Below are 27,743 nucleotides of genomic sequence, written 5' to 3'. Positions count from 1 at the left end.
TGTCACTGAGCTCTCGACTTCTCCAAGCCTCAATTTCCTTACCTGGAAAATGGGCACAATAGCACTTAACTCATAGAAAGTCATGAGACACTGGTTATCTAATTTTACATATGGTATTGTATATGTTTCAATGCTACTCTCTCCATTCGTCCTCCCCTCTCCTCCCCACTCTGTGTCCACAAGCTTGTACAGGGAACTCAAATCCAGTGCTCTGTGACAACCCAGAGGGGTGGGATGGGGTGGGAGGTGGGAGGGAGGTTTACAAGGGAGGGGACATACGTATACCTATGGCTGATTCAAATTGGTGTACGGCAGAAACCAACAGAATAGTGCAAAGCAATTATCCTCCAATTTAAAATAAATAAATTTAAACAAAAAACCAAAACAATTACAAAAAAAGAAAGACATAAGACACGCAAACATTTAGCACAGGGCTTACCAAAATAAGAACTCGATAGAGTAAGTATATTTTATAAAAAATATGGCTTATTATATTCTCAAAGAGGAGCATCTCTCTAAACAGCAACAAAATATTAAAGGACTTCAGTTACTCATTCAGTGATTAGACTGTATTCCATTAACTTCAGAGATTATATAGAGAGATTTAAGAACCATACTGTCACACCAGAAAATTAATAAGAAACATAAAACATACACCGTTGATCTTGAGATGCTTGTTGCTTTGCCTCTAAAGCGGGAGGCTACATGTAGGAAAATGTGGCTTTCCCAGTGCAGTTGAACCATGTCAATTATTTATGTTTGCTCAGGATAACCAGAAATTACCTGAGGCAGAAGGACATTTCCCAGATACAAAATTCTGTCACTTCTCCCGTTCTCCCTTTTCTCTTACCATCACTCCCCCACTGTCCTGAAGATTTCCAGGTAACTTAATTAGAAAGTGAAATTAATATAGCTGAGCACCTATTACTTTGGCCACCTGATGCGAAGAGCTGACTCATTTGAAAAGACCCCAATGCTGGGAAAGATTGAAGCGGGGAGGAGAAGGGGATGACAGAGGATGAGATGGTTGGATGGCATCACTTACTGGATGGACATGAATCTGAGTAAACTCCAGGAGTTGGTGATGGACCGGGAGGTCTGGTGTGCTGCAGTCCATGGGGTTGCGGAGTTGGACGTGACTGAGCGACTGAACTGAACTGGGTATTTCAAAAGCGTGTGTCATTTCCACTATTTGATGCTAGAGTCAGCTTGTTTAGGGGTAGGATTTGCCTTGTGTAAGAGGGAGGGGGCAGTGAGTACACAGACATCCTGAATTTCTGGTCACATGATGAGGAACCGGAGAACGGCGGGGATACGGTCTAGGACTGAATGTGAACAATATGTTTCTTGTCATGTAGTTCAACAATACCTGTTTCATTAACCCATTACCTGTGGTTTTGCCCCCTCGTAAGTGTATATAATTACGGTGGATGTACCATGTTGGTATAACCAGTGTTTATTTTTTACCATTGCTAATGAGTAATCAGGAAAAGGAACCTGACCCAAGCTGGGCTAATCATTCCTTCCAGGAAGATTTTGAAATTGGAGAAAGTGACACTAGGCTCTTTTTGGGTGGCTGCATGGTCATTTATGGGCTTCCCTTATGGCTCAAATGGTAAAGAAACTGCCTGCAATGTGGGAGAGCCAGGTTAGATCCCTAGGTTGGGGAGATCCCCTGGAGGAGGACATGGTAACCCACTCCAGTATTCTTGTCTGGAGAATTCCATGGAGAGAGGAGCCTGGCAGGCTACAGTTCATGGGGTCACAAAGAGTTGAACATGGTTGAGCAACTAACACTCTTAACACACAGTCATTTATAAAACTGTGTGAAGTGTTGTATCATTAAACCAACCAGAGCCACAGAGGAAGAAAGTCTGTAGAAAGAGAATGATGTAGAGAGAAAGGACACAAATTTTGAGAGCATCTGAGGGCCTGATTTCAAGGCCACCTCTACCACTCTCCTTGTTTTCCTCGATACACTGTGGAATCTTTATAATAAAGTCTCCTTTTTCCTTAAGCTAACATGAGTTGGGCTTCTGTTACTTTCAGCCAAGAGCCCAAACTAATAAGTCCCATGAGATCTAACATTCGGTGATGAGCAGTTTGCAACAAAGGGTAGGGAGCTCTTTGTCCCTGGTTGTGGAGCTCTTATTTCATAAGAGACATCTTTGCTGTCTCTCCATGTTTCCCTGACTCCCAGGGTCATCTCTCCCCGATCGAGGCCAACATTACCACAGGACACTGTCAGTCAGCAGAACATTTGGCGCCCACTGCACGTGGTCACTGTCCCCAGGGGGTCAGAAGGAGCACACACCGCAGAGTCAGCCACACTGCCTCAAAAGTGGCCATGCTGATTTATTTCAGCATAAGTTACATTTTGAAGGTTTTTTTTTTTTTCCCACATTGAGTAAAGAACAAACAAAGGAAAACATTCTTTTTCCAGGTTTGGGTTATTGCCTTTGATTTATTTTCCACTGCTTTGAAAAAACCTGTTCATCCAGATTCTCCTACTGCTCAGGCCACTCCCTGGGCAGCTCAGTACATACCCTGGGAAGCAGCTCCAGCACTTTCTCTAAGTTACCAGGATTGGAGAGGCAGTGATAGAATTAGCGGTGGTAGTAGCAGCAGTAGTATAATAACAACAACAACAAAGTCATTTATTGAGGGCTGGTGTGCATGGGCTTAGCATATTAATTATGCTAAATTAAATCTCATTTAATTATCACAAACAACTCTAAGAATCCTTGCGACAACAACTCTGTAAGGTTGATACTGTTTCTACCCTCTCCCCTCCCTTTTACTGGTGACCCAGTTGAGGTTGGGAAACTGAATAACTCTTCAGTTCAGTTCAGTTCAGTCGCTCAGTCATGTCCAACTTTTTGCGACCCCATGAATTGCAGCACGCCAGGCCTCCCTGTCCATCATCAGCTCCCAGAGTTCACTCAGACTCACATCCATCAAATCAGTGATGCCATCCAGCCATCTCATCCTCTGTCGTCCCCTTCTTCTCCTGCCCCTAATCCCTCCCAGCATCAGAGTCTTTTCCAATGAGTCAACTCTCCACATGAGGTGGCCAAAGTACTGGAGTTTCAGCTTTAGCATCATTCCTTCCAAAGAACACCCAGGACTGATCTCCTTCAGAATGGACTGGTTGGATCTCCTTGCGGTCCAAGGGACTCTCAAGAGTCTTCTCCAATACCACAGTTCAAAAGCATCAATTCTTAGGTGCTCAGCTTTCTTCACAGTCCAACTCTCACATCCATACATGACTACTGGAAAAACCATAGCCTTGACTAGATGGACTTTTGTTAGGGTCACACACAAATACTAAGCAATAAAGCCTAGAATCAAACCAAGCATTCCCATCATAGAGCCTGTGCTGGGTAGTAAATGGTACCCAGGCCCTGAAGAGGGAAGTGGTGCCCACACACAGGTATTGAGGACACTGGCCCAGGGTCTAGTCCTGATTCAGGCATTAATTTGTTTTGCTATTTTAGGTAGCAAATTTTCTCTTCTATGGACCATAGTTCCCTCCTTTATAAATAAGGTTATCTCTGAGAATGCTTTCCCAACTGAACCCAGAATTGTGTTTTTAGGCACATGTAACATGGTGTAAGGAGAAGGCAATGGCACCCCACTCCAGTACTCTTGCCTGGAAAATCCCATGGATGGAGGAGCCTGGAAGGCTGCAGTCCATGGGGTCGCTGAGGGTCAGACACGACTGAGCGACTTCCCTTTCACTTTTCACTTTCATGCATTGGAGAAGGAAATGGCAACCCACTCCAGTGTTCTTGCCTGGAGAATCCCAGGGATGGGGGAGCCTCGTGGGCTGCCGTCTATGGGGTCGCACAGAATCGGACACAACTGAAGTGACTTAGCAGTAGCAGTAACATGGTGTAAGGTCTCCACCAAGCATAGCTGGATGGATGACTTAAGCTGGGGAATAGAAGTCTTCCCCAGTGACATGTAGAAGACATTTCTATGGATAAAGAGATTCCACTAGGACTTTATCAGGCATGACCCTTAACCAAGAGAATTGGGAGATAGTCTATGTCCTGCCTTGTAGAAGCTTCTCGTCACAGTTATGTCATCAAGGCCCAATGAATGCATAGAGGTGGTGGCACAATACAATCTCAGGGATTCTCAAAGCTCAGTCTTTGGTCTGAAATATTTTCTTTGTTGGACTAAAATGCCTCTGTCAGATATCTGGCTTGGAATGATGACATAGAGTCTCAAAAAGCTCTGTGACAAAATGCAAATATTCTAGGAGTAGAGAAGGATCACAGAGAGTCATATCATGAAGAAATAGTAAGAAATAGTTTGTTAGAAAAATTCAGTGCCGCCTCATCAGGCCAGGAATGGTCCTAAGGGAATGAGACTCAATCAGAAGAGTGAAGACATGGGTTTACATTGAGAAAGATGGTGGCTGGACTAAGGAACTTGCGAGCTCCAACAGTGTAGACCTTCAGGTGGCTGGGAAGATGGGGGCGGGGGGAGGTAGAGGCAGGGTATATCCTGAAGGCCAGAGAGGCCAGACAATTTTCAGAAAGCAGTTACCAGTGTTGAGAAGGTAGAGGAAAGAAGTTCCAAAACAAATCTGTCAGTCAGGATGATGCACCCCTTAAACCCTGGGTAGGTCCAAGGCCAAGGGACGACAGTAGTCTTAGGGACCCATGAAAATAATTTAAGATGGAAGACAAATTGAACTTTTAGGTTGAGAAAATGTTTTAATACATAATACGTTGTGTTGTCTTAAGTCGTGTCCAACTCTTTAAGACCCCATGAACTGCAACCCGCCAGGCTCCTCTGGAATTCTCCAGGCAAGAATACTGGAGTAGGATGCAATGCCCTCCTCCAGGGGGTCTTCCTGACCCAGGGATCAAACCCATGTCTCTTGCATCTCCTTCACTGGCAGGCGGGTTCTTTACCACTGCACCACCTGGGAAGCCTTAGTAAAATCTTTATCTTAATGTTAACACAGTTATAAAATATCATTTTTAAGATTTTTATAAGGAAGAAGGGCCTTCGAAAGCAAGACTGTCCAAGGCCCCCCAGAGGCGCTCCCCTGAGAACTACCGCATTCTGAATGTTTATTTCAAGGCAGATGCTCTTCAAAGAAGAGTTGTGTAGAGTCCCATGTAATCGTCTCCCAGCTTTCTGCACATGTGTTCTGATCTTCGTCTTAGAAGTGAAGAAACGGCCACTCCTAACTTTAAGATCACGTAGCGAATAATATGGAGGCGGGTGGCCAACCTGGTCTGGTTCCAAATTCCTCCTCCTTAATCAGTAACTAGACTGTTCACTTTTCCTTTCGGCCTTTCATTCGCCACATGCCAACCTTGTTCTCAACGCTGGGCACGCAGAGAGCCAGGACAAAGGGGTGATAGAACGGAGACGCATGGCAGGCACAGGGCACGGGTAAGGGCATTTGGGGCTCAGAGGGATGGACACGACAGAGAACGGTGTCGTCACTGGTTGGAGGTTTACAGTGAAAGCTCAGAACATCGCCCTCGAGGCTCCGACAGAAGGAAGGGAGGAGACAAAGGGTCACTCGGTCAGTCAGAAAGATTTACTGAGCATGCAGAGAGGGTTCTGAACCATCCCCTATCCAGTGATCTCTGGCAAGAGAGAAAATATGCAGATGACGAAGCTTGTGGCAGCATGTAAAGGCATCAAGCGAATGCTACATTCCAACGTTTATATTTTTCTAGGTGGACTGAGAGGCACGTTTTTGTTTTGCACAATAAACCTGCACCCCAAAATTACTATGTTTGATGTGTGAGATGATGCATACAATCTCCCCCTTTCACTAGCCATCCAAGGAAGGGACTTCTTTTGGAAAGGATTTCAACGCAGCAAGTCTTGTCTGGTTTGCATGCAGAACTCACCCTACTTCCGTTTGCTGAGATCCAGTAGCCTGTTCCCTTTCACTCTCATCCTTGTTCTGACTCTTCTACTTGAACACCTCGATGCTATTTGAGGCCTGCGGTCTCTACCGGGCCTGCCTGCCTGAGACACGGTGGCCTGCCTGCCCTGAGGGCTTCGGATGGAGGTGCCGAGAAGCAAATGGCCAAGAAAAAACTAAAGGTGGAATGGGGGCTGCAGGCCCCTGATAAACTCGCCTTTTTGAACAGCTGTGTTCTTCTCTTTCAAAGGACTCGAAACATAAACTTCCTGGAGGGATTTAAGAATGCCATGATTGCACAATCCTCGGGTTTCTGTTTCTTTCCCTGCCCCCATCCCTTTCCACAAAATAAATGCATTCTTTGTCTCCTGTGCTGCCCTGGAAACAGGGAATACACTACACAAAGGTAACAATTCAGTCCATAGGTCACAATTTTTTTTTTCCTTAAGTAGATTTCTGTCTTTTTCGACAAGAAATAAATGCGAGAACTAAATTTACCACTGCCTAGGTCCTTACGTAGGTATCTTGGTGCCATCACCGGTAAACTTTGCTCAGGCCATTTTACTCATGGCTGATGAGATATAGGGTTGAGGGTAGATAACATGAGAAGGGGGCTTCCCTCATAGCTCAGTTGGTAAAGAATCTGCCCGCAATGCGGGATTCCCGGGTTCAGTTCCTGGGTTGGGAAGATCTCCTGGAGAAGGAAATTGCAAGCCACTCCAGTATTCTTGCCTGGTAAACCCCATGGACAGAGGAGCCTGGCGGGCTACAGTCCATGGGGTTGTAAGAGTTGGACAAGACTTAGCGACTAAACCACCACCACCATCATGAGATCCACCTCCACCCCAATAATTTATGACTCTTGATTTGATTCTTGAAGCAAAAATGTTTGAGATCCTGAAACAGTCAGTTCCAGCTCATCCCAGTACTTGAAGGTAAGACTGGTTCTTCCCTGGCTCTCCTGCCCCTACAAAAATGAGATAGGGTTTTAAAGCCTTCTGCTGAAGACATCAAAAAGCTCCTAGTTCTCACCTGGATGTTGAAGACCTTTGAGCTTCTCCTTTAGTGCTTTCCTGTATTGCGAGGTATTGTTTTATGTCCATATAGTAATAAGATTTGCCCAGCTAGATTTCAAGCTCTTTGAGTGCAGACACGGTGTCTTATGGCTTCCCAGGTGGCACCCATGATAAAGAACCTGGCTGCCTATGCAGGAGACTAAGAGACACGGGTTCTATCCCTGGGTTGGGAAGATTCCCCTGGAGGAGGGCATAGCAACCCCCCCAGTATTCCTGCCTGGAGAATCCCATGGACAGAGGAGCCTGACAGCCCACAGACCCTACAGGGTCGCAAAGAGTCGGACACGACTGAAGTGACTTAGCACTTGCACACATTTGACTGGTTCCTTTTAGTCCTAACCACAGCGCTGGGCATATTACAGGTGTTCAAAGAGTAGTTTGTTGGATGATCTCAGTACTTGGGAAGTTGGACCCTTCTAACTGCTGAGCAGTAAAACAATGGTAAGAAGGCTGTGGTAATTATTTTATTATTTTATTAACCAATAACTAAATTAAGCAATTTAGTGGTTCCAGTAGAGTTGTGCTTTAGCAATCACTTTCCTCTGAACCCTGAAGTCCAGGAATAAGAAGCCCTGAGAACCGGAACCGTGTTATCATCCACATAAACCAAATGTGAAGCGGCGTGTGAAGCTTCATGATGGATTCCACGGGGTGCTGAGCCTCCTGAGTGGATGCCAAAGCTTGCATGTAATTCTTGACTCCTTCTTGACTCCCTGCCCCATGTGAATGAAACCACTGCTGCTCAAAGAAGTTGGGCATGCTTCCTATATGATTTTCAGGAATTTCCATTTTTACTCCTTCAGAATAAAGCTTTTTTTTGGGGGGGGGGGATGAGGTGGAAGGTGTCAGAGAAGGCATGTTAGATCTCTATGGAAAAGTTATTCCGTAACTTTGTTCCCTTAGGTCTGGACTCTAAGAAATGTGACTACTTAAGTCAATAAAACAGTTTTGTTTCTTTTTAATGAAACCAAAGATAAACTTTTCTGTAGATACCAGAGAAGTGCAAATTCAGGATCTTTGTAGAGAAAACAAGTCAACACAGTGTGCTTCTAAAGATGGTAAATGCCAAAGAGTCCCACATTCAAAACTTCTTTAATGCTTCTCCCTCCCCTTGTATTGTCATGGCTACTTATAAAAGAGTAACCAGAAGAGCTGGAGATTTCCTCAGAAACATACTCCTCATTACAGGGCAGAGGAAAGGTGTTTCATTATGGCATTTTTCCGTTTGCACACTTCTATCCCTTGTCCTTAGAGAATGTTCCAAGTTTATCATCAATTCATAAAACATTCACAGAGGGAAGAGAGATGAGAAATAGGTTCTCTGAGGCAACTCAGAGATGTAGATGTCTCGGTTTTTTTTTTCCTTTTAATTGAAATATAGTTGATTTACAATGCTGTATTAGTTTTAGGTATACAGCAAAGTGATTCAATTATGCATACATATGTATCTATTCTTTTGCAGATCCTTCCCATTGTGGGTTATTGCAAGATGCTGAATGTTGTTTCCTGTGCTATACAGTAGCTCTTTGTTATTTACCTCTTTTATATTCAGTATTGTGTATATGTTAATTCCAAACTCCTAATTTATCCCTCTCCTCTTTCCTTTTGGTAGTCATGAATTTATTTTCTATGTCTGTGAGTTTATTTCTGCTTTGTAAATAAGTTTATTTGTATTATTTTTTTCAGATTCCACATATAAGTGATATATGATATGTCAGACATCCTGTTTTATCTAGGTGAATAGGAGGCTGTGCGATCTCAAAAGAGGATGAATTCAGCTGCTAGTGAGCCTGGGATACGAAGGCTGCTCCCCTCCTAATCACTGAGCATGAACCAGGCACTTCTCTCACTGTAGGATGGGAGTTTAGGACGATCAGGGACCTTGTAAGAAAGCACCAGCAGTGCTCCCAGCGCAGGACAGCACTCCATCACTGGTGGCTCTTTTCCAGGAGAAAAGACAGAACTTGAGTCTGAGCCTGTGAGATGCTTCCTGCTGTCCTGACTGTTACATGCCAGGCATATGCTAGATAAAGGCAAACTGAAGGCAACAAGATCTTTTCCTCATGTGTAAAACAGCATTTGTTTACTCATCCATTCAACAGATATTTACTTAGCATTCAACATCTATTTACAAGTAGATGTTCTGTGAGGCTACGAGTGTCTTAGGGTTGTTATTTAGAGCACAAAGAGCCTGCAAAATTGGTCTTGGAACACAGTGCTCAATAAATGTGAGAGCTGATAAAACAAACAAATGAAAAGGAAGGTACTAGTCTGTCTGGAAATAAAATGGAAAGTAACAGTGCCATGTGATGGTTGCTCTGCAGAGGGGAGCATGGGATTACAGCTGTGGAGGGGAGTGGCCTTTGCTTGGAAAGATAGGAAGGAGTCCCTCTCCCTTCTAAGGAAATGCCCCCCGATATGCAAATAATTGTTGGACAACATTCTGCTATACTGCTAGGACGGTGTCAACAAAACTTGTTGTCTAGCAAGAGGGGAATGTTGAAATGAAATTAGAAAGTTCAAGGTAGAAGTATTCTGCCATAAAGAAGGCTGAGAGCTGAAGAATTGATACTTTCGAACTGTGGTATTGGAGAAGACTCTTCAGAGTCCCTTGGACAGTAAGGAGATCAAACCAGTCCATCCTAAAGGAGATCAACCCTGAATATTCTTTGGAAGTACTGACAGTTAAGCTGAAGCTCCAATACTTTGGCCCCCTGATGAGAAGAACGACTCATCTTCTTGGATGAAAAGACCCTGATGCTGGGGAAGATGGAAGGTGGGAGGAGAAGGGGACAGCAGAGGATGAGATGGTTGGATGGTATCACCGACTCGATGGACATGAGTTTGAGCAAGTTCCAGGAGACAGTGAAGGACAGGGAAGCCTGGCGTGCTGTAGTCCATGGGGTCGCAAAGAGTCGGACACAACTGAGCGACTGAACAACGAATTCTACCATATTGTCTACTAGCTTAAGCAGTGTCACTCCAGATCCACTCAGCAGTAACCAGTGTGACTGGTGACTATCTCCTTGGTCATTCTGACTAGTTGCTACAGTTGTCACAGAGTAGGGCCCTGCGGGGCCACCTTTCAGAGATGGATCCTCTGAGTTTGACAGAAAATGAACAGAAGGGTCTATAAAAGCCTGAAAAACCCAACCACTTTGTGCATGAAACACTTTAATCATGACTCATTTTTTGCCCAAAATATATTGAAGCAAAAACCAAAGCAAATGTTTCATCAAAATGTTGACAGTACCCTGGAAATCTCTAAATGTCCTCCTCAGCAGAATGTACAATGTATTAAGTACCATCAGTCAAGAGGCTACTCTCCTCCTCAGCTGGAGGGCCCACTCTGGAAGCTTTCACTCTAAGGGTCCGAGATCAAGGTCAGTGCATCTGCCCTGTGAGGCCCCCCGTTCTGGTCTCCCTCATGTTCTTTCTTCCTGCTTTAATGATTTTAGCACGATCTGTCTAATATTGTCTTTGGTCACTGATTCAGGTCTGCCTGTCTTTCCACTTCCTAGTGACTCCAATAAGTCCGTGGAAGAGACAGCATTTGTCCATCTCATGTGCTCACATGAGCTCAGTCCAGCACTAGCTCCAACTCGCTGGTGGATGATTTGACTTACTGGGCAGCCAGCGATCTGGGAACACTCGATGAGCCAGTTTACGGGACGGCCATGAGTCTCTGCCATTGGCCGTGAGCCACGCTCCCTTCATAAACTATAGGACTGATTCTTGGCGGCTCTCTGACCAATGGTGGGGCTGCTGGGCGCTGGGCCGAGAAGTACTGGAGTGAGAGGAGAGGCACGGGTGTTCTCAGAGCGTGCTCTTCTTTCCTTATGCTGGTGGCAACTGGACTCATTCCAGAGCGCTTGCTGGTGTGAACGTCAGGAACACCCCCAGGTGGCAGAGAGCGAGCCCTCATACCATCCCAGAGCTGTCGGTTGATTCATTATTTGGGGATTAAACCTGGATACTGGAAAGCTCCCCCCTTTTTGTAAAATAATAATAATCATAAAACCCTCAGCAACTCCTAATTCCAGGAGGCGTTTCTCTCTTATCCTCAGTGGTTTGTCCGACTTTCGTAGCTACTAAGCTTCCCTATTCCCCTCAGTCTCCTTGTCTTCGACCACGGTCTTCCTCCTTCCCCAGGCCCCCTCTGCTTTAGGCACAGTGTTAGTTACCCACTTGCTGAGAATCTGACCCCACATTTTGCGTCTCCCCACATAACTGCCTCTATCCCCCACACGAATGCCACGATCCCAGTGTGCTCTCACAGCAAGGAGATGGATGTCCCTCTCACGCCTACGCTCCAGCCATATTGCTTTCTAACGATTTCCCCAAACATAAAAGGTGCCTTCAGCTTCAGGTCTTCAGTGTGTAATGTTCTGGAACTCTCTATTCTCTCTACCTCTTTCCTTTCTTCCCATAGCTAGCTCCTTCTTTTCCTCCATGGTGACCCCAGCAGAGGTTTTCCATGACCACTGACCTAAAATACGCCCTCAGAGTTCTCTTCCATCTCAACCTCTTGATTGTTCCCTCTACAGTGCTTATTGCAATTCTGGAAGACTGGTGTTCATTTGGTTCCATTTTTTTAGTTCATCTCCCATGTTATAACGTGCCCCAGAGAGGGAGGCTTGGTGTCTTGGTGACCACTGTACTTCATGTCTGTCTTGTTGACCACTGAACTGCATCTCTAGTGTAATGCAAACCAATAGGAGATAAAAAAAAAATTGTTTAAAGTAAGTGAAAATGTCTAGAAGGAAACACTTCAAGATTCTGAAGTACTTTCTGGTTGGCAGGATGATGATTTTTCCCTCCCACTTTCTCACGTGAATGTGTCTCCTAATTTTTCTACATACAGCATCTATATTACCTATGGAATTAGGACTGAAGTGAACGTGTTATTCAGGAGGGCTGCCCTTGCTAAATAACCACCCTTAACGAGTACTTGGTAGGGCGCTTGCTTCTGATGGCAGGACGTCCCATCTCCCTGGGCCCCAAGCAGACTGGATCAGGGTGGCCATTTGATTCAAGCTGAACCATATTAATGATTATTTTAGTAATCGGAAATTGAAACAAGACCTTCTCAACAGTCTGTGCACTTGAAATGGGAGAGGCAGAGGGCTGCCCGTACAGGAATCATTCTCAGTTGTGGACAATGAGCGGCAGAGAAAGCAAGTCTATGGAGATTGGAGAATGAGACCGATGCCCGGGATAGTCAGGATGAGAGACCATGCAGAAAGAGAGGAGGAGGGGGAAGAAGTGGGGGAGAGACAGACGAGATTCCTGAAGCTTTCCAATTCCTGGTTCTAGCCCTTTGGGAGACTCGGTTGTATTTCCCATAGTTGAGATACCCTGTAACCTTCCAATAAATCTCCCCCCAGCCACACACCTACACCTTATCTTCCCCCTTTTGATACTTTAAGAGGCCTTCTGTTACTGACAACAAATGATTCTCAACTAAAACAAAGATGTAATAAAACCAATAATTATGTTCCAGTTAGAGTTTTCATAAGGTAAATGCACTTTTTGTTTTTGATTGATTAACATTGAAAAGCTGAGCAGAGGCTAAATGCACACATTTACTTTGGTTTCTCTTTCAACTTTCCACGTGTGGTCATTAACCCAGCTCTTCCACAGCCTTTATGAAAGGCGAGCATTATGAATTAAGAATGAGGGCGGCCGTTCCATGACAACAGCATTCTAACAGGGTTCCCATTGTCTGCACAGAGCTCGACAGGGCCTAACCCAGGGGAGGTCCAGAGATGATATCTCCACCAATTCTCCCTTCAGTGCACAAGAACATCCTGAACATAAGACTTCCATCTGAATCATGTTTAGACAACCCAGGTCTGCAACGTGTTAACTGGTTTGGATGTGATCACCTGGAGACAGAGGTGGGAGGGATGAGCAGACCTTTTAAGAGGTCCCTGCAATTTCAGGCTCATCTTTAACTCCATTACAAAGGAATGTTAAGCAGCATTTAGAAGGTAGTTTGGCAAAGTACCTGAAAGCACCTAACAGCTCCTTTGATGTTCTTGGCATTGAGGTCATCATTCTTTTGAAACTTTTGAAGAAATATTTTTTTTATAGCAACTGTATCTAAGTTCAATGCAGGGTGTTGATGTGTGTTTTCTCTGGTCTAATGTTAACCCAAGTAACTATGAACCATACAGAGAGATGTTCCTTTGGGGAGACCTCAGCTTTCACTCCAGCCTGTGTTTATTTTCACATCAAAGACACATCTAAGGGGAAACTGCTTAACCGGCTCTATGAAACATGAAGAGGTTTACAGAGATATTTGGTCATAATTGAGAAAAAAAAAAAAAACACCAAAACCTACACTTCAGATAATTTAAGCCTTTCATGCCCGGAAATGAGAATGCATAATGGAAGATAGAAAACTTCCTTTGCTTTCCAGGAAGGTCTGAATGCAGATTATTTTTTTTCAAGCAGGAATTAAAATCCCAGTATTTGCCATACATTCATGGGAAATGATTGTTGATGATTTAAATGACATGAAATGAGGGACAATAAAGCCTTTATAGTGTTTGCAGTTCAACTGCTCTTTGAAGCAATGTCCTATAGCAACACAATGGCCTCACTTTGATCTAACCTGCTCAGCCCAGTAATTACATGACTGAGATGAATTCTCCACCTGACAGGTTCCAATCCTTCATGTGTGGCCATATTCTTTGAAGAGGGAAAATAAACCCACCTAGATTGGAAAATAAAACTTTAAACAAGTCAAAATTGGGACTCAACAGTAATTCCCTGTGTCAGAGCAGTAGGCTAGGCAGAAAGCCTTTTCCCAGCTGATGAGAACCTCTGTTTCCTAGGATAGGCTTACATTCTTCTTGAAACTTATCTTTAAGCCGAAATATGTCACGCTTCCTTTCTGTGAATTCATTTCATGATAAATCAACACTCATCATTCTTAAAATAAATGACAGCAGAATGTACTAACCTGGGCCTTGAGTTGACTGCTAACTGACTGCTCCCTGATGGAAAAAAAACAACAACAACCCGTCCACCCCATTATGAATGGCCATGGGATAAATCAGACAAGTAAAAGAGCTCATTTTGTACCATTCTGCTAAGAAAACTGTTTACTGTCTTGCTTGAGTCTGCTTAAAATATTAAAAGCACAGTCTTAACTCAGAAAGCTCCTAATCCTCCAAAATATTGCTACTGTTTATTTCATTTGCCTTTTAGATACAACCCAGGACAGATTTAAACTGGGAAAGCTCACCAACTGTAACCTTGTAAATTGCTTTTAATCCAGGATGTCAGCAGGATTGATGCCTCTGGGACTTGAGCCCCTATCCCCAAACATACATTTCTTCCCTGTACCTGGCTCACGATTAATATCTTGTATCCACTAGTTGGATTTCTAGAGGATAAAATACTTCCTTATACATGACTGGTTCTCTGCATTTGTCATCTCTCCCCATATGCCATTTCAATCTCAAAGAGGGTCTTTTTTTTCAACCAGTGTATTTCTTTCACTGTCCTCAAATCCCAGATCAAAATGCACCCCTTCTCAGAGCCTAACTGCAATCACTGCTCTACTATTCTGGTCCCCAGTAAACTACTGTATCCATGATTTGCTTTCTTTGTGTTTTTAAGGCTTCTGGTTTATAACTATTATTATATCTTTCTCAGTGGCCCCAGACAGATTGTAAACACTGTTTTCTGTCTTCTAATGTCTTTTGAGGCAATAATACATTGTGGTGGTTAAAAGTCCAAGCTTCGACCTCAGAGATCTGGATTTAAGTCCTGTCTCTGTCAGATCCCCTGGAGGAGTAAATGGCAACCTACTCCAGTATTCCTGCCTAGAGAATTTCATGGACAGAGGAGCCTGGTGACCTACAGTCCATGGGGTCACAAAGAGTCAGACAACTGAGAAACGAACATACACTAACACTTATGTCCTCTATGAGAGTTTGAATAGCTTAATTAACCTCTCTGAGCCTCAATTTCCTTCTCTGTATAATGGATATAATAGTTCCAACTCAGTAGTTATGTGTGTGTCCGACTCTTTGCAACCCCATGGACTGTAGCTCTCCAGGCTCCTCTGTCCATGGGATTCTCCAGGCAAGAATACTGGAGTGGATTGCCATTCCCTGCTCCAGGGGATCTTCTCAACCCAGGGATCAAACCTGGGTCTCCTGCATTACAGGCAGATTCTTTACTGTCTGAGCCATCAGGGAAGCCCAGCTCAGTGATAGTGAGCCTAGCTCACTAGTTAGAGTTAGTCTCAATGAGATAATGTCTGTAAACTCTGAATTCAAAATGTGACAAATAATTAAGTTTTAATAAACATCAGCTATTATCTTCATCTAGTTTTCTGAGTCTCAACAAAATCTGGATGAGTGTTCAGCACACAGCAAAAAAGAGGAGGAGCCAACAGCATTCACCAAGTGACCACTCAGTAGAAAGTACTTTTCATATATCATCTCACTGAATTCCAGCTTCCTGACTTGCTATTACTGTGACCACGGGCAAGTCACTTAACTTCTATACCTCAATTTCTCATCTGTAAAAGGTATATATAAAAATGATACTTACAAAGGTGATGCAAAGGTTAAATAAATTCATGTAGAGTGCTTAAAACAGCCCTGACATGCAGAAAATGACCAATAATACCAGCTGTTCTTATCATTACTATTAAATCCTTACTACCTTGAGAGGAGATATAAGGAAACTAATTTTATAGATGAGAAAAATAAGGCTACAAAAATTTAAGCCACTTGGCCAAGCTAATAACTGAACCAGATTTGCCTGACTGTGAAAATCCATGCTGTTTATGAAATGCATTCACTGGAGAAAATTTCCATTTCATGCTAGGGAGTTATTCCAGGGAAGCACTAGAGGTACAATGAGGTCCTCAGGTAACTGTCCATCGCAGGTAAGGGTAAGAATGAGGCAGGCCTGCAAGGTGGGTAAGAGGTAAGGCCACTGAGATGCAAGAGATGACCTGCCTGGCTTGCACAGCATGCAGAGAAAGATGAGCTTAATTGTGGACCCCATACATAGGCATCAAAGGGCTAAGCAGGGGAGTGACATGATCTGTAAGGTATTTTAGAAAAATACTCTACCAATCAAATATTTGTGAGTAGATTGGAGAAAGGAGAGCTTAAGCCAGCAGACCAGTGAGAATGTCTTAGCTCTCAGTAAGGGATGGTGAGAACTAGACTTGAGATAAGATGGTGGCAGTATAAATGGAAGTGATGGGAAAGAACGTAGGAACCAGGAACCAAGTGAACTGTGTGAGTAATTCCATGTGAGATATGTGGGAGATTCGAAAAGACAGAAATGTGACAGACGGAAAGGCCAAATCCAGATTCCTGGATTAGTGACTGAGTGGATGATGGGGTCATGTGTGAGAAAAAGATGGTAGGGAGAGGAGTATGTTTCATGATGGGGGTGGAGTGTCAGTCACTCAGTTGTATCTGACCCTTTGCGACCACATGGACTGTGGCCCGCCAGGCTCCTCTGTCCATGGGATTCTCCAGGCAAGAATACTGGAGTGGGTTGCCATGCCCTTCGCCAGGGTTCATGATGGAGGTGGGAGGCAAATAATAGGCCTAAGTTGGCACATGTTGGATTGGATATGTTGTAGGTCACGTGAGTGGAGATGTCTCCTTACTGATTAGATATTTGGGTCTGTAGATCGGGAGCGATCCTTTGGCTGCCTACAGAGTTTGGGTCAAAATGCATCTAAGCATCAGTCAAAGGAATGAACGAGGTTGTGAGTCCAAACAGAGTTTGGAGTGAGAAGAGAAGAGAGATGGGAATGGAGCTCTGGGGAGCACCAAAACTTAAGGATAGAGTGGTTTTGAGGAATGAGGTAGAGGAGATGAAGAGTTGAAGGAAGAAAGGAGCTTTACAGAGGGAGGGAGCAACCTCACCCAATGATGCAGAGGTCATGTGGAATAAAAGCAGAGCTGTGGGAGGAGACATATGTATACCTATGGCTGATTCATGCTGATGTATGGCAGAAACCAACACAACGTGTGTGCCTGCTAAGTCGCTCAGTAGTGTTCCACTCTTTGTGACTCTATGGACTGTAGCCCACCAGGCTCCTCCATCCGTGGAGGAGGCATGAATAGTGGAGTGGGTTGCCAGGACCTCCTCCAGGGGATCTTCCCAACTCAGGGATCGAAACAGCACCTCATATGTCTCCTGTACCAGCAGGCGAGTTCTTTACCACTTGTGCCACCTGGGAAGCCCAACCATCACAATATTGTAAAGTAATTATCCTCCGATTAAAAATAAAACAAACAGAAAAACAATCAGAGCTGTATTCACAGCATCTGACATTTGATGATGGTTGGGGTAAGAGTCAAATCACAAGGGCTGAAGACAGACTGGGAAGTCACAGAAGGAAGCAAAGTGGGTACATTATTTTTCCTAAAAGCTTGACTGAAAGAAGGAGAGACAGGATAGCAGCGAGAGGGAGTTACCTGCCTCATCAGTTTTTACATCCTTCACAGAAGTCCGTACAATACTTTGTAAGGATGCAGTTAGACATTTTTGAAGGGATGATTCTGTCAACTTGCCGAGCCCCTTTGTCTCATTCATTTTCTTCCATGTTTTCTCCTCTTCTCTATTAAGGGAGGTAGTGAGGCTGAGTTTCCTTGTTCAAATACTAGATAGAGTTCACCTGTTTTTCCACGAGTAAACAGACTGCAAGCACTAGGAAATTCTGTATGCATTTGAAATCAGCCAAGAAATAAGAGAAGTCAGGCCCCAAGAACGATAGGTATCACTGAGAAAACAGAAGTGCTGTATCCAAGTATTCTTTTCCTTGGGCTTTGTGTCCAAATAAATGAATATATAGGAAAATCCTGTTTGAGGGACAACAAAAAACTTCCCAAAGGAACATGGATAGCATTGGGTGGCTTCAGTGAAAATTTCAGTAGCACTGATTTGCAGGAAATCTAAGGATACTGAGTATGAAAATGGAAGTGTTAGTTGCTCAGTCATGTCTGACTCTTGTGACCCCCGTGGACAGTAGCCCGCCAGGTTCTTCTGTCCATGGAATTCTCCAGGCAAGAATACTGGCCTGGGTTGCCATTCCCTTCTCCAGGGAATCTGCCCAACTCAGGGATCGAACCCTGGTCTCCTGAATTGCAGGTAGATTCTTTACCGTCTGAGTCACAAGGGGAGTCAAGGATACTAGAAGCCTATTTAAAATGGAATCCTACTTGATCTTGATAACTGATGATAGTTCAAAGCATTGAGATTGGGTCTAATCGCTTGTTAAATTAAGGTCACATATGGGAATTGCTTTTGTCCAGATAGTTTCTTGCTACAGAACAAGAAGGGTCTAATGAAGTTTGATCTTTGGATGCCTATCACCATGTATTACGAAGCCTATCATTTTCTCCATCAAAGAAAACACAGTCAGAGAAGAGGGAGAAGACGAGAGAACAATCCAACAACCTCAATCCATCTAGGCATCAATTCAGACTATTCTCTGTTATCTGTGTTCACTGAACAAGCACACATCATTTCATTTCTTGCTTTGGCTTCTCATCGTATTTTTAAACTTTCAATATCATTTAGTAACATTCTTTTTTCCTCCAGGATATCTCGTGTCACAGGTGCCTTTTTCTTTCTCTTTAGTACTGTTGGCAGTAGAAAGAGATTTTTTTTCTTCCTGTCTCCCACTGACCTTTGCCTATTCCTAGCAAATTCATTGCTGGATGGCAAGAGCTAACACGGTCATACGTAGATGCAATTTATCTTTGCACGCAGTTGGTCTGCGTGCCTGTGTCTGAGAAGTGTGCTCCTATTGTTTGACTCCTTTTAACTCCACTCAGATCTCTCTAATCACAGTTTGGAATTCACCTGAATTTCCCTGCTGTGAGAGCTGAAAACGCTGACATCAAGTTGCCAGGACCACCACAGCTCTGAAAAGGAAACAGCCCTTCTTTATTGGTGGGACCCGTTAAAAGATATGAATGGGCGGTTTTTTAAGTAAGATGTTGCATACACATGACCTTGAGGTGCTTGACAGTGACACTGCCCCACATGTTGGCCATCTCCTCCATAATTAAAGAAATGCTTTGTAAAAGAATGGAGCTGTTTGATTTTCACACTGAATCATTATTCCGGGAATTCAGAGCCCACAGCTTGCTATGTGTAATCCAATGCATAGAAAAGGTTCATACAAATCTTTTCATGGGGTTGAGAGAGTCTTAGACATTCTAGCTTCATTCTTCTCTGAGGGAGAAATTTTAATTTCTTATGATTTATGTGTCCATTTTCAAGTTCAGTTGTTTTTTTTTTCCCCTTAAAAAAAGTTGCTATAGCAACAACCACCCATCACAGGTTCTTCCTTGAGTACTTATAAAGGCTGCCTGTTGACAACAAGCAGATCCCGATGCCACATGGAAGGTCGGGGAGAAACATAAGCGTGGCAGAGGGAAAAGATAAACTAGATGTGAAAATAAACAATTTTTTGAAATGGCAATGGACACACCCACTGATTAGACAGGGCACCCCATACAGATGAAGGTGGTTTCTCTACAACAACAACCAAGCCACCATTTACATGGTGACCAGGCCTGAAGGCCCTTGAGGGAGGTGATAAAGAGGAAATGGGACTCAGGGCACTGCTGAGGAGAGTCAGAGCTCTGGCTTCATGCTTGTGGCGTGCTGGATGACCTGAAGGAACATCCATCTTGAGAGAGTGGGCTTGGGCCTGCCGCTCTGCGGTCCTGGGTGACAGCAGGGTTCTGTCTAAGAACTGGGCTACGTCCCCTCCACTCTTGTAGGGGCAGCTGAATTGGCACAGACAGAATAGACTTGTGGTTGCCAAGGGGGCAGGGGAATGGGGGAGAATGGGGTGGGAATTTGGGGTTAGCAAACTAGTACATATAGAATGCATAAACAACAAGGCCCCACAGCACAGCATGCTGCTGCTAAGTCACTTCAGTCATGTCCGACTCTGTGTGACCCCATAGACGGCAGCCCACCAGGGTCCCCCGTCCCTGGGATTCTCCAGGCAAGAACACTGGAGTGGGTTGCCATTTCCTTCTCCAGTGCATGAAAGTGAAAAGTGAAAGTGAAGTCGCTCAGTCGTGTGCGACTCTTAGCAACCCCATGGACTGCAGCCTACCAGGCTCCTCCGTCCATGGGATTTTCCAGGCAGGAGTACTGGAGTAGGGTGCCATTGCCTTCTCCAACAGCACAGCATAGGGAGCTATATTCAATATCCTGTGATAAACCATGATGCAAAAGAATATCTAAAAGGAGAAAGTATATATATATATATATATATATATATATATATATATATCTGTGTATAACTGAATCACTAGGCTGCATAACAGAAACCACACTCTAAATCAATTATACTTCAATTAAAAAAAAAGAAGGCTGATCCACTGGGTATGCTCCTTGACTTCCCTCAAATTTCACCAATAATAAGTGTGCTGAGTGCAGTTTCTGAAATACCCGTAGGATATGGACGCCATCTGTAGAACCAAAAAGGGACCATTCTTCCACCCTTCTCTCCTCTCTGTGCTTCCACTTCCTAGGCCAGGTCTGGGGAGGGGGCTCTGACCTTCCATGCTTGCCCCAGCTTCACCCTCCACGACTGTGGATTTGACACCCAGGCAGTAGCCATCCCTTCCTTGTGTAACTGAATTAGTTTGAAGGAAAGCTGGCAAGACTTGACCTGCTCACCCCGTTCTGTGGAATAAGGGGTGTACCGGGTCTAAAGTGAAGTGTCTTCTGAAAGAAGTGGGAAAGGCGAGGCTGGGGGACAAAGTGTCAAAGCCCCCGAGGCAGGTGCTGAGAAGAAAAGCTGAGATTTCCCCTTGGGGATTTGTCAGCAAGCCTCTGCCCTCTGCCCTCTGGGCCCACTCTGCCTTTGAGTCATGCAGAGTCGGAGAGCAACAGGCAAGAATACAGACATGTGTTCAGCCTCATCTTTTACAAACGGTCAGAATCCAGCCTGCCTTGTGCACTGCACAAAAACAGGCCTAGGTTTTCTAATAGATACACAAGAGGCAGAAGAGAAGGAAAATAGCATGTCATAGAGAAGTCTTTGAAAGAAAAAAACCCCACACTTTGTAGGGGTCTCCCCTCCCCCAACTTTCTTAATGACAAGTAAGGGATATTCATGTTTAATCATGCCGTTCAAAAAGAAACATTACTGGGGCAAAATTTATATGAGAAAAATTTCCCTGCTCTGCGTTGGTTTTATTTCAGACTGCTAGTTACTTTGAGTCTGTATTTTCAGATTCTTTCTTCAAACATCTAGGCCCTTGGGTTAGTATATTAGCTCGTTTTATATTGAGAATCTCATTACATCAAGTAAAAATCCGTAAGTCTGATAAAATGATTTACCCCCTCAATTTAACTTTTATTTTAGTCTCCCACCAGCTTCCCTGAAGTGGGTTTGCTGCCAAGTTATAATACTATTTTAGACTGAGTCATCCCGGCACAACTGAACAGCTTTTACTCTGCTCCTAATGTTTCCCTATCCTTGTTGTTTGAATAAAGAGAATGTGTTCTTCTACGGGTTTGCATTTGAACTGGTTACTAACGAGGGAAAAAAGGAAAAAAAATGAAGGCTTAAATCCAGGGTGTTTGGCCCTGAGGGAACACAGAGTCTCCTCCCTGCATCTCTATGGCTCCCTAAAGGCGGGTGGAGGGCTATACATTTTTAAGCTCTACTGATGCCTAGAAACCACTGGAAGCGCATGAAGGCAGTGATATATCTGAGTACACAATGCTTCATTTATTCATGGGGAGAAAGTATTTGGAGTCACTCACAGAGGGTGTGCTTAGAGGCGCCTCCTGGAAAAATTAAAAATAAAAATCATACAGTAGGTGAAGTCCTGCTCCAGGAAACTGGCATGCCATTATCAGCGTTGCGGGGTTTTGAAAAATAAAAAATAGAAAAAGGAATCTTCTGAGGGAAATCCAGACCGTTCATTCTTCGATTGCCCAGACTTTGCTCCGGGGCAAAAGATCGTCCAGACTGAGACATGAAGAGTGATGATTCCTGGTAAGGAATCCAGGGTTTCCCAGGTGGCGTTAGTGATAAAGAACCTGCCAGCCAATATAGGAGATGCAAGAGGTGCAGGTTCAGTCTATGAGTCCGGAAGATCCCCTGGAGGAGGGCATGGCAACCCACTCCAGTAATTTTCCGTGCAGAATCCTGTGGACAGAGGAGCCTGGTGGGCTACAGTCGATAGGGTTGCAAAGAGTCAGACACGACTAAAGCGAACAACAACAGGATGTAGCTTCTCTGTCTCAGGGTCATTGTTTTATCCTCATCTGCTCAACTCCTTTTCCTTCTCCCTTCCTCCTCTCTCCCCACCCAAAACCTCAGCATTAGAGGAACTCCTGCAGTCGGCTCCAAGTAGTCTTGGTTTTGCAAGTCCCACTCTCGGTGTTCTGGCTCCTTCGGCTGTGATCTCATACCCACACACCCTCCCTACACATCTAATTGATTTCTATTGCTGGCGCTGTGGATGGGAAAGCCTGAAATATTTTCAGAAATAAAGAAGCAGCATCTAAAGTTCCACCCAACAGAGAAGCCCCCACCATAAAAGGAAATTGTGGATGCTGAAACATCTCTCTCATTGTTGGACGGCCCTGAGAGCTGGTTCAGTGGCAGATCTGAAGGACATACACTTAGGCGTCTTTGTCAGCAGAAGAGGCTCAGGCCCCATCTGTTGGGCTCCCGTGGCGAGCAGTAGGTAGAGCTGGAATGTGAAACAGAGCCAAGAACTCCAATCCCAACAGGCAAAGAGGTAAACAGAAGCGGGGAGGGCGGGGGCGGGAAAAGGTGAGCTGTTGGGATTAAAAACACCTCAACCCAGAGTCTCCATGGGAAGCAGAGACAGTGAAAGGGAGGCATCATTAGAAACCCAGGGTGTCAGAGTTATATTTCTGCTGAGGTTTTGAACCAGGAAAACCAGAGGCAAGAGGGGACCAGTAGGCTCCTGTGTTGGCTGAGGCCACCCTGGGAATTTCACACACAGAGAAGAGGGGCTGAAGCAAAGGAGGTCTGTCACTCAGTCGTGTCCGACTCTTTGTGACCCCATGGACTGTAGCCCGCCAGGCTCCTGTGTCCAAGGGATTTCGCAAGGCAAGAATACTGGAGTGGGTTGCCACTTCCTACTCCAGGGGATATTCGTGGCCCAGGTATCGGACCCATGTCTCCTTCATTGGCAGGCAGACTCTTTACCCCTGAGCTACCAGGAAAGCCCATGAAGCCGAGTGGGGCATATTAAATGTTTGTTGATAAGAGGTGAACTTGTTTTTACTTCACTAATCCTCCAAGTAATCTTGGCTCAGAAATCTAAGATAATTAAATTGGCTAATATATGCCTTGCCTGTTATCTCCTACAGACACTCATTCTACAAACACTGACAACCTCTGTCCCACACATGTGAGATCTAGTTGTGAACAAGCAGACCATAGTCTTCAAAGACTCCAAGGCCCAGGGATCAGATCCCGTCTTAGTGTCTGTTGGAACACCATTTTCATAGGGCCCTATAGAAACTGGCTTTGATGAACCCACACGGCCACTTAAGGACATTTGAGTCAAACTCTGGGGCTCAGGGGTCCCCTGAAGGCTGGTAAACTTTCTCTCCCACCCTGACAAATCTGAGGCTAGGAAGCCAGGTACCCACTGGGACTCTGACACAGCATCGTAGGCAGCAAAGAGGCACCAGTCTCGTCCAACTCTTGCAAGCCGATGGACTGTAGCCCACTAGGCTCCTTTGTCCATGGAATTCTCCAGGCCAGTATACTGGAGTGGGTAGCCATTCCCTTCTCCAGGATCTTCCCAACCCAGGGATCGAACCAAGGTCTCCTGCACTGCAGGCAGATTCTTTACTGTCTGAGCTGCCAGGGAAGTCCAAAGAGGCACTAAGTTCCTGTTAATAACACACTCTTTCTTAGCTGGAGGCAGGGTGGTGCTTTTTTGTCTCCCTCTACACCACTCTAAGAGTGGATAATGTACTGCTGCCTGAACTCTGTGTGCTTTTCATTCTTAGTCAGACTCTCACCATCCATTTAAATTGGTGCAAGTCCCTTCCCACTGGGTGGGTTCATAAAGGGGACTTGAGGAACTGTATGCTTCACCCTCAGGGGTGACAGGCCAGGGAGGATGGAGACACAGCTCAAATATTCTAACCTGCACTGCAAGAGGACCATGTTGTGACTCTGAGGGTTCTGAGTCAGTGGTTGCCCCCGGAATGCAGCGTGACCCACACAGAGTCAGCCTGCAGCACCGTGTACCTTGCCTGCATTCGTTCCTCTCTGGTCTGACAACATGGCAAGTAGGAGGTGCTGGCTTCTGTGTGGAATTTAGAGACAGGTTTTGTGCTCAGCTGCTAAGCTTTCTGGTGTTCAGCCACTGGAACATATGAAGCCGAGCTCCCTCCATGTCTGCAGGGTTGGAAGGAAGATGGTGGAAAAATGAAACCAGTCTCCTAAGTGCTTTTCCCCAACAAATGGTTCCTCCAGCTTGAATGCGCTCCCCTAAGTGGACCATCATGCTGATTCGTGTGTGTGGCAAAGAGACCGAGACTTCAATATTCAGTCCATTAAGGGAATCACTACATAATGACTCTATTGAGTACTCCCTACTAAATGCAAAGGACTATGGGTAGCCATAAGAAGACATACAGAAAAAAAATACAGAGCCCATTAAAATAACAATAACAAAAGCGAAGTTATATATATATTTTTAAAGAACAAAGAAAAAGCAGTTAGTAAGTCTGTGGTTAATGAGTACATCATTCACAAATGGTGTACAAATGAACTGACAGTCGTGAGTTTAGGTGTCTGAATGAGAGTGGCCCAGAAGGTTAAAGTCCAACTTCTTTTCATGGGTCTAAGCAGAGTCAATTTGAGATGGACGGAGTTTAGATAAGTGATGTGAGGGGAGGACAGTGCAAGGGATGAGAATGTCATGAGCAAATGCGGGGAGAAGATAAACAATAAACCCTGCAAGTGGACAAAGCATGGGTACAGGACTGGCCCTGTTCTTCCAGAGTTGATTGCTTTCAGAGAGTAACATGGCCTTGGACTCCTTGGTGGGTTCAGTACCTGTCATGATGTAGACGCATTCTAGCAAGCTCTGAGGCAGAGAAAGAGCTCTAGAGTACTGCATCAAGAATGGATGAGGCAAATAAGCGATCTGAAACATCTAACCCATCACTGCCTAGACAATACATCATCCTCTGCTTAGACAGACTAGAAGCACCTTAGCGCAAAGGTGTTCTGTAGTCCGCTGAAAGCCCACCCCACTCCAAATGAGTAAATGCTTAAAATAATCATATTTAACTGACAAGGAATAAACTCATGCAACTAAGGAACAAAAGGAGGTATAATAATAAGTCTGAAAAGGACCTAAGAAATAATTTGATCCAGGGCCCTGCCTTTTAACAAGTGAATCCAAACCATCCTAGAGAGATTTCTAGTCTCTTCTTAAATCTAGACAAATCAAAGACTCCCTCACTATGGCAAGAAATCATCTTGATGGTGAAGAACATGTCCTCTATTTAATTCAACCAACATCAGTTAAACCTACAGTTGTAAGTCACCGACGCTGTACCATAGCAGAAGCAAAGCTATATTCAGGTATTTCATCCTCCAGTAGAAATAGCAAGCAGGCACACAGAGAACTTGAACCCAAGGCAGTGAGAGAACTCCTTGAGGGCAAAGACTGTGTCTTTTTCATCTTTAAATCCCTGGAGCCTAGCATGATGACAAGCATACTGTAATTTCTCAATAAATGTTTGTTAAACAGAGAAAGACAAGCAAAAAAGATGAAAAGAAAACAACATGGAAAGACGGATTCACAGTAACGCAGTTGAAGCAATCTTCTGGGTCTGATTTTACTCTTGAAGGTTGAGAAGGAGCAAAATAAGTCAAGTGATGCAAGAAAATCTGCCTTTCATGAAGTGAATATTTCTGATGAGCAATCTCCTCATAATATTTCTAAGTCACTGAGGACAACAGAAGTTACCTTTTTGGTTTGTTTCTTCCAAGATAAACACACCCTCCTTTAATTTTTGCTTTCAGCACCTTTCTCCTCCTGTTCCATTCCCTGTTTCTTCTTTTCCTCTGAATCCTCCCACCATCTCTCTACAGCAAAATAAATGCAGAACTCCTTATAACTACTGATTATTACAATGTTGAAAACACTTCTATGCCCATTACCATATTTGACTTCTACAATAACCTTCTGAGGTAGGTTGAGAAAGTAACAGTATTCTTGTTATGAAGAGCAAGACAGGCAGGCGTGGCATTGTAGTAGACAGGACAATATATCCCCCCCACCTCACCCCCAAAGATGGCCATGCTGTAATCCCTAGGACCTTTGAATACCTGGTACAAGGGACTTTGCAGGTGTGATTCATTAAGGATCTTGAAATGGGGAGACTAGCCTGGATTTTCCAGGCGGGCTCAATGTCATCACCACAGTCCTTGTAAGTAAAGTGAGTGACAGCAGAATTGGCTAGATGTGAGGATGCCACACTACTGGCTTTGGAGGTGGAAGGGAGCCACGAATCAAGACACGAAGGCAGCCTGTAGAAGCTGGAAAGACCAGGGAAGCGATTCTCTTTTAGAGCCTCCAGGAACACAGCCCTGCCAACATGTTGACTTTAGCCTGGTGAGACCCATCTTGGACTTCTGCCCTCCAGACCGGCCATGTAATAAATTCTGTGTTTTCAATGTTAAGCCCCCAAGTTTGTGGTAATTGCTTAGGGCAGCAAGAGAAACTAAAACAGGCAAAAAGTTCTCATGTAGCCCAAGGCTATCAGAGCTGCGGCTAGAGCCCAGGGCAGGCTCTGTCTACCACCTGGCTCTGTCTTTCTTGGAGTTACCGTATTTACTCTAATTACTCTCCCCTGCCCCTTGTTTGTTTCCTTTAAACCACTATTATAATTTGTAATACTTTTCTTTATTTAAGAAGGAGTTTGTTTATCTCTCTTCCCACCAGAATGTAAGTTCCAGGAGAGGACCTAGGCCTTCAGTCTGCTCACCCTGGAGTCCCTCATGCTTACTTGGGAAATACTTGGTGCTCAGTACATATGTGTTGGAAAAACCATTCCCTCAAGCTAGACAACAGCTGAGCAGGGCCATAGGGGCTGAGATGGTGGCCCAATGTCTACTGGAGACCTGAAGGATCAGGAGTGATCTGCTTCTTGGGAAGTAAGAGGGAAATTTTGTTGTCCTCATGGCAGAAAGTGAAGAAGAACTAAAGAGCCTCTTGGTGAAAGTGAAAGAGGAGAGTGAAAAAAGCTGGCTTAAAAGTCAACATTCAGAAAACTAAGATCAGGGCATGTGGTCCCATCACTTTATGGCAAATAGATGGGGAAACAATGACAGACTTTATTTTCTTGGGCTCCAAGATCACTGCAGATGGTGACTGCAGCCATGAAATTAAGGCACTTGCTCCTTGGAAGAAAAGTTATGACCAACCTAGACAGCAAATTAAAAAGTGGAGACATTACTTTGCCAACAAAGGTCCGTCTAGTCAAAGCTATGATTTTTCCAGTAGCCATGTATGGATGTGAGAGTTGGACTAGAAAGACAGCTGAGCATGGAATAATTGATGCTTTTGAACTGTGGTGTTGGAGAAGACATTTGAGAGTCCCTTGGACTGCAAGGAGATCCAACCAGTCCATCCTAAAGGAAATTAGTCCTGAATATTCATTGGAAGGACTGATGTTGAAGCTGAAACTCCCATACTTTGGCCACCTGATGT

The 27,743-nt window shown here is 44.4% G+C and overlaps 1 protein-coding gene across 2 annotated transcripts in view; it reads right to left on the bottom strand.

The window, feature by feature from the left end:
- Positions 1-27,743, bottom strand: part of MAML2 (mastermind like transcriptional coactivator 2) — a 402,023-nt gene that overhangs the window by 133,780 nt on the left and 240,500 nt on the right. The window contains exon 1 of one of the 2 annotated variants that reach the window (XM_024975283.2): positions 1,046-27,743. This exon is cut by the window's right edge and continues 57,715 nt beyond it. Within the exon in view, the coding sequence (XP_024831051.2) occupies positions 1,046-1,183 (138 nt within the window). The 5' untranslated portion in view covers positions 1,184-27,743. 2 annotated transcript variants of the gene reach the window in all.

This window comes from Bos taurus, chromosome 15 (assembly GCF_002263795.3).
Source record: "Bos taurus isolate L1 Dominette 01449 registration number 42190680 breed Hereford chromosome 15, ARS-UCD2.0, whole genome shotgun sequence".
NCBI lineage: Eukaryota > Metazoa > Chordata > Mammalia > Artiodactyla > Bovidae > Bos > Bos taurus.
This window is presented reverse-complemented; position numbering and strand designations above follow the sequence as displayed.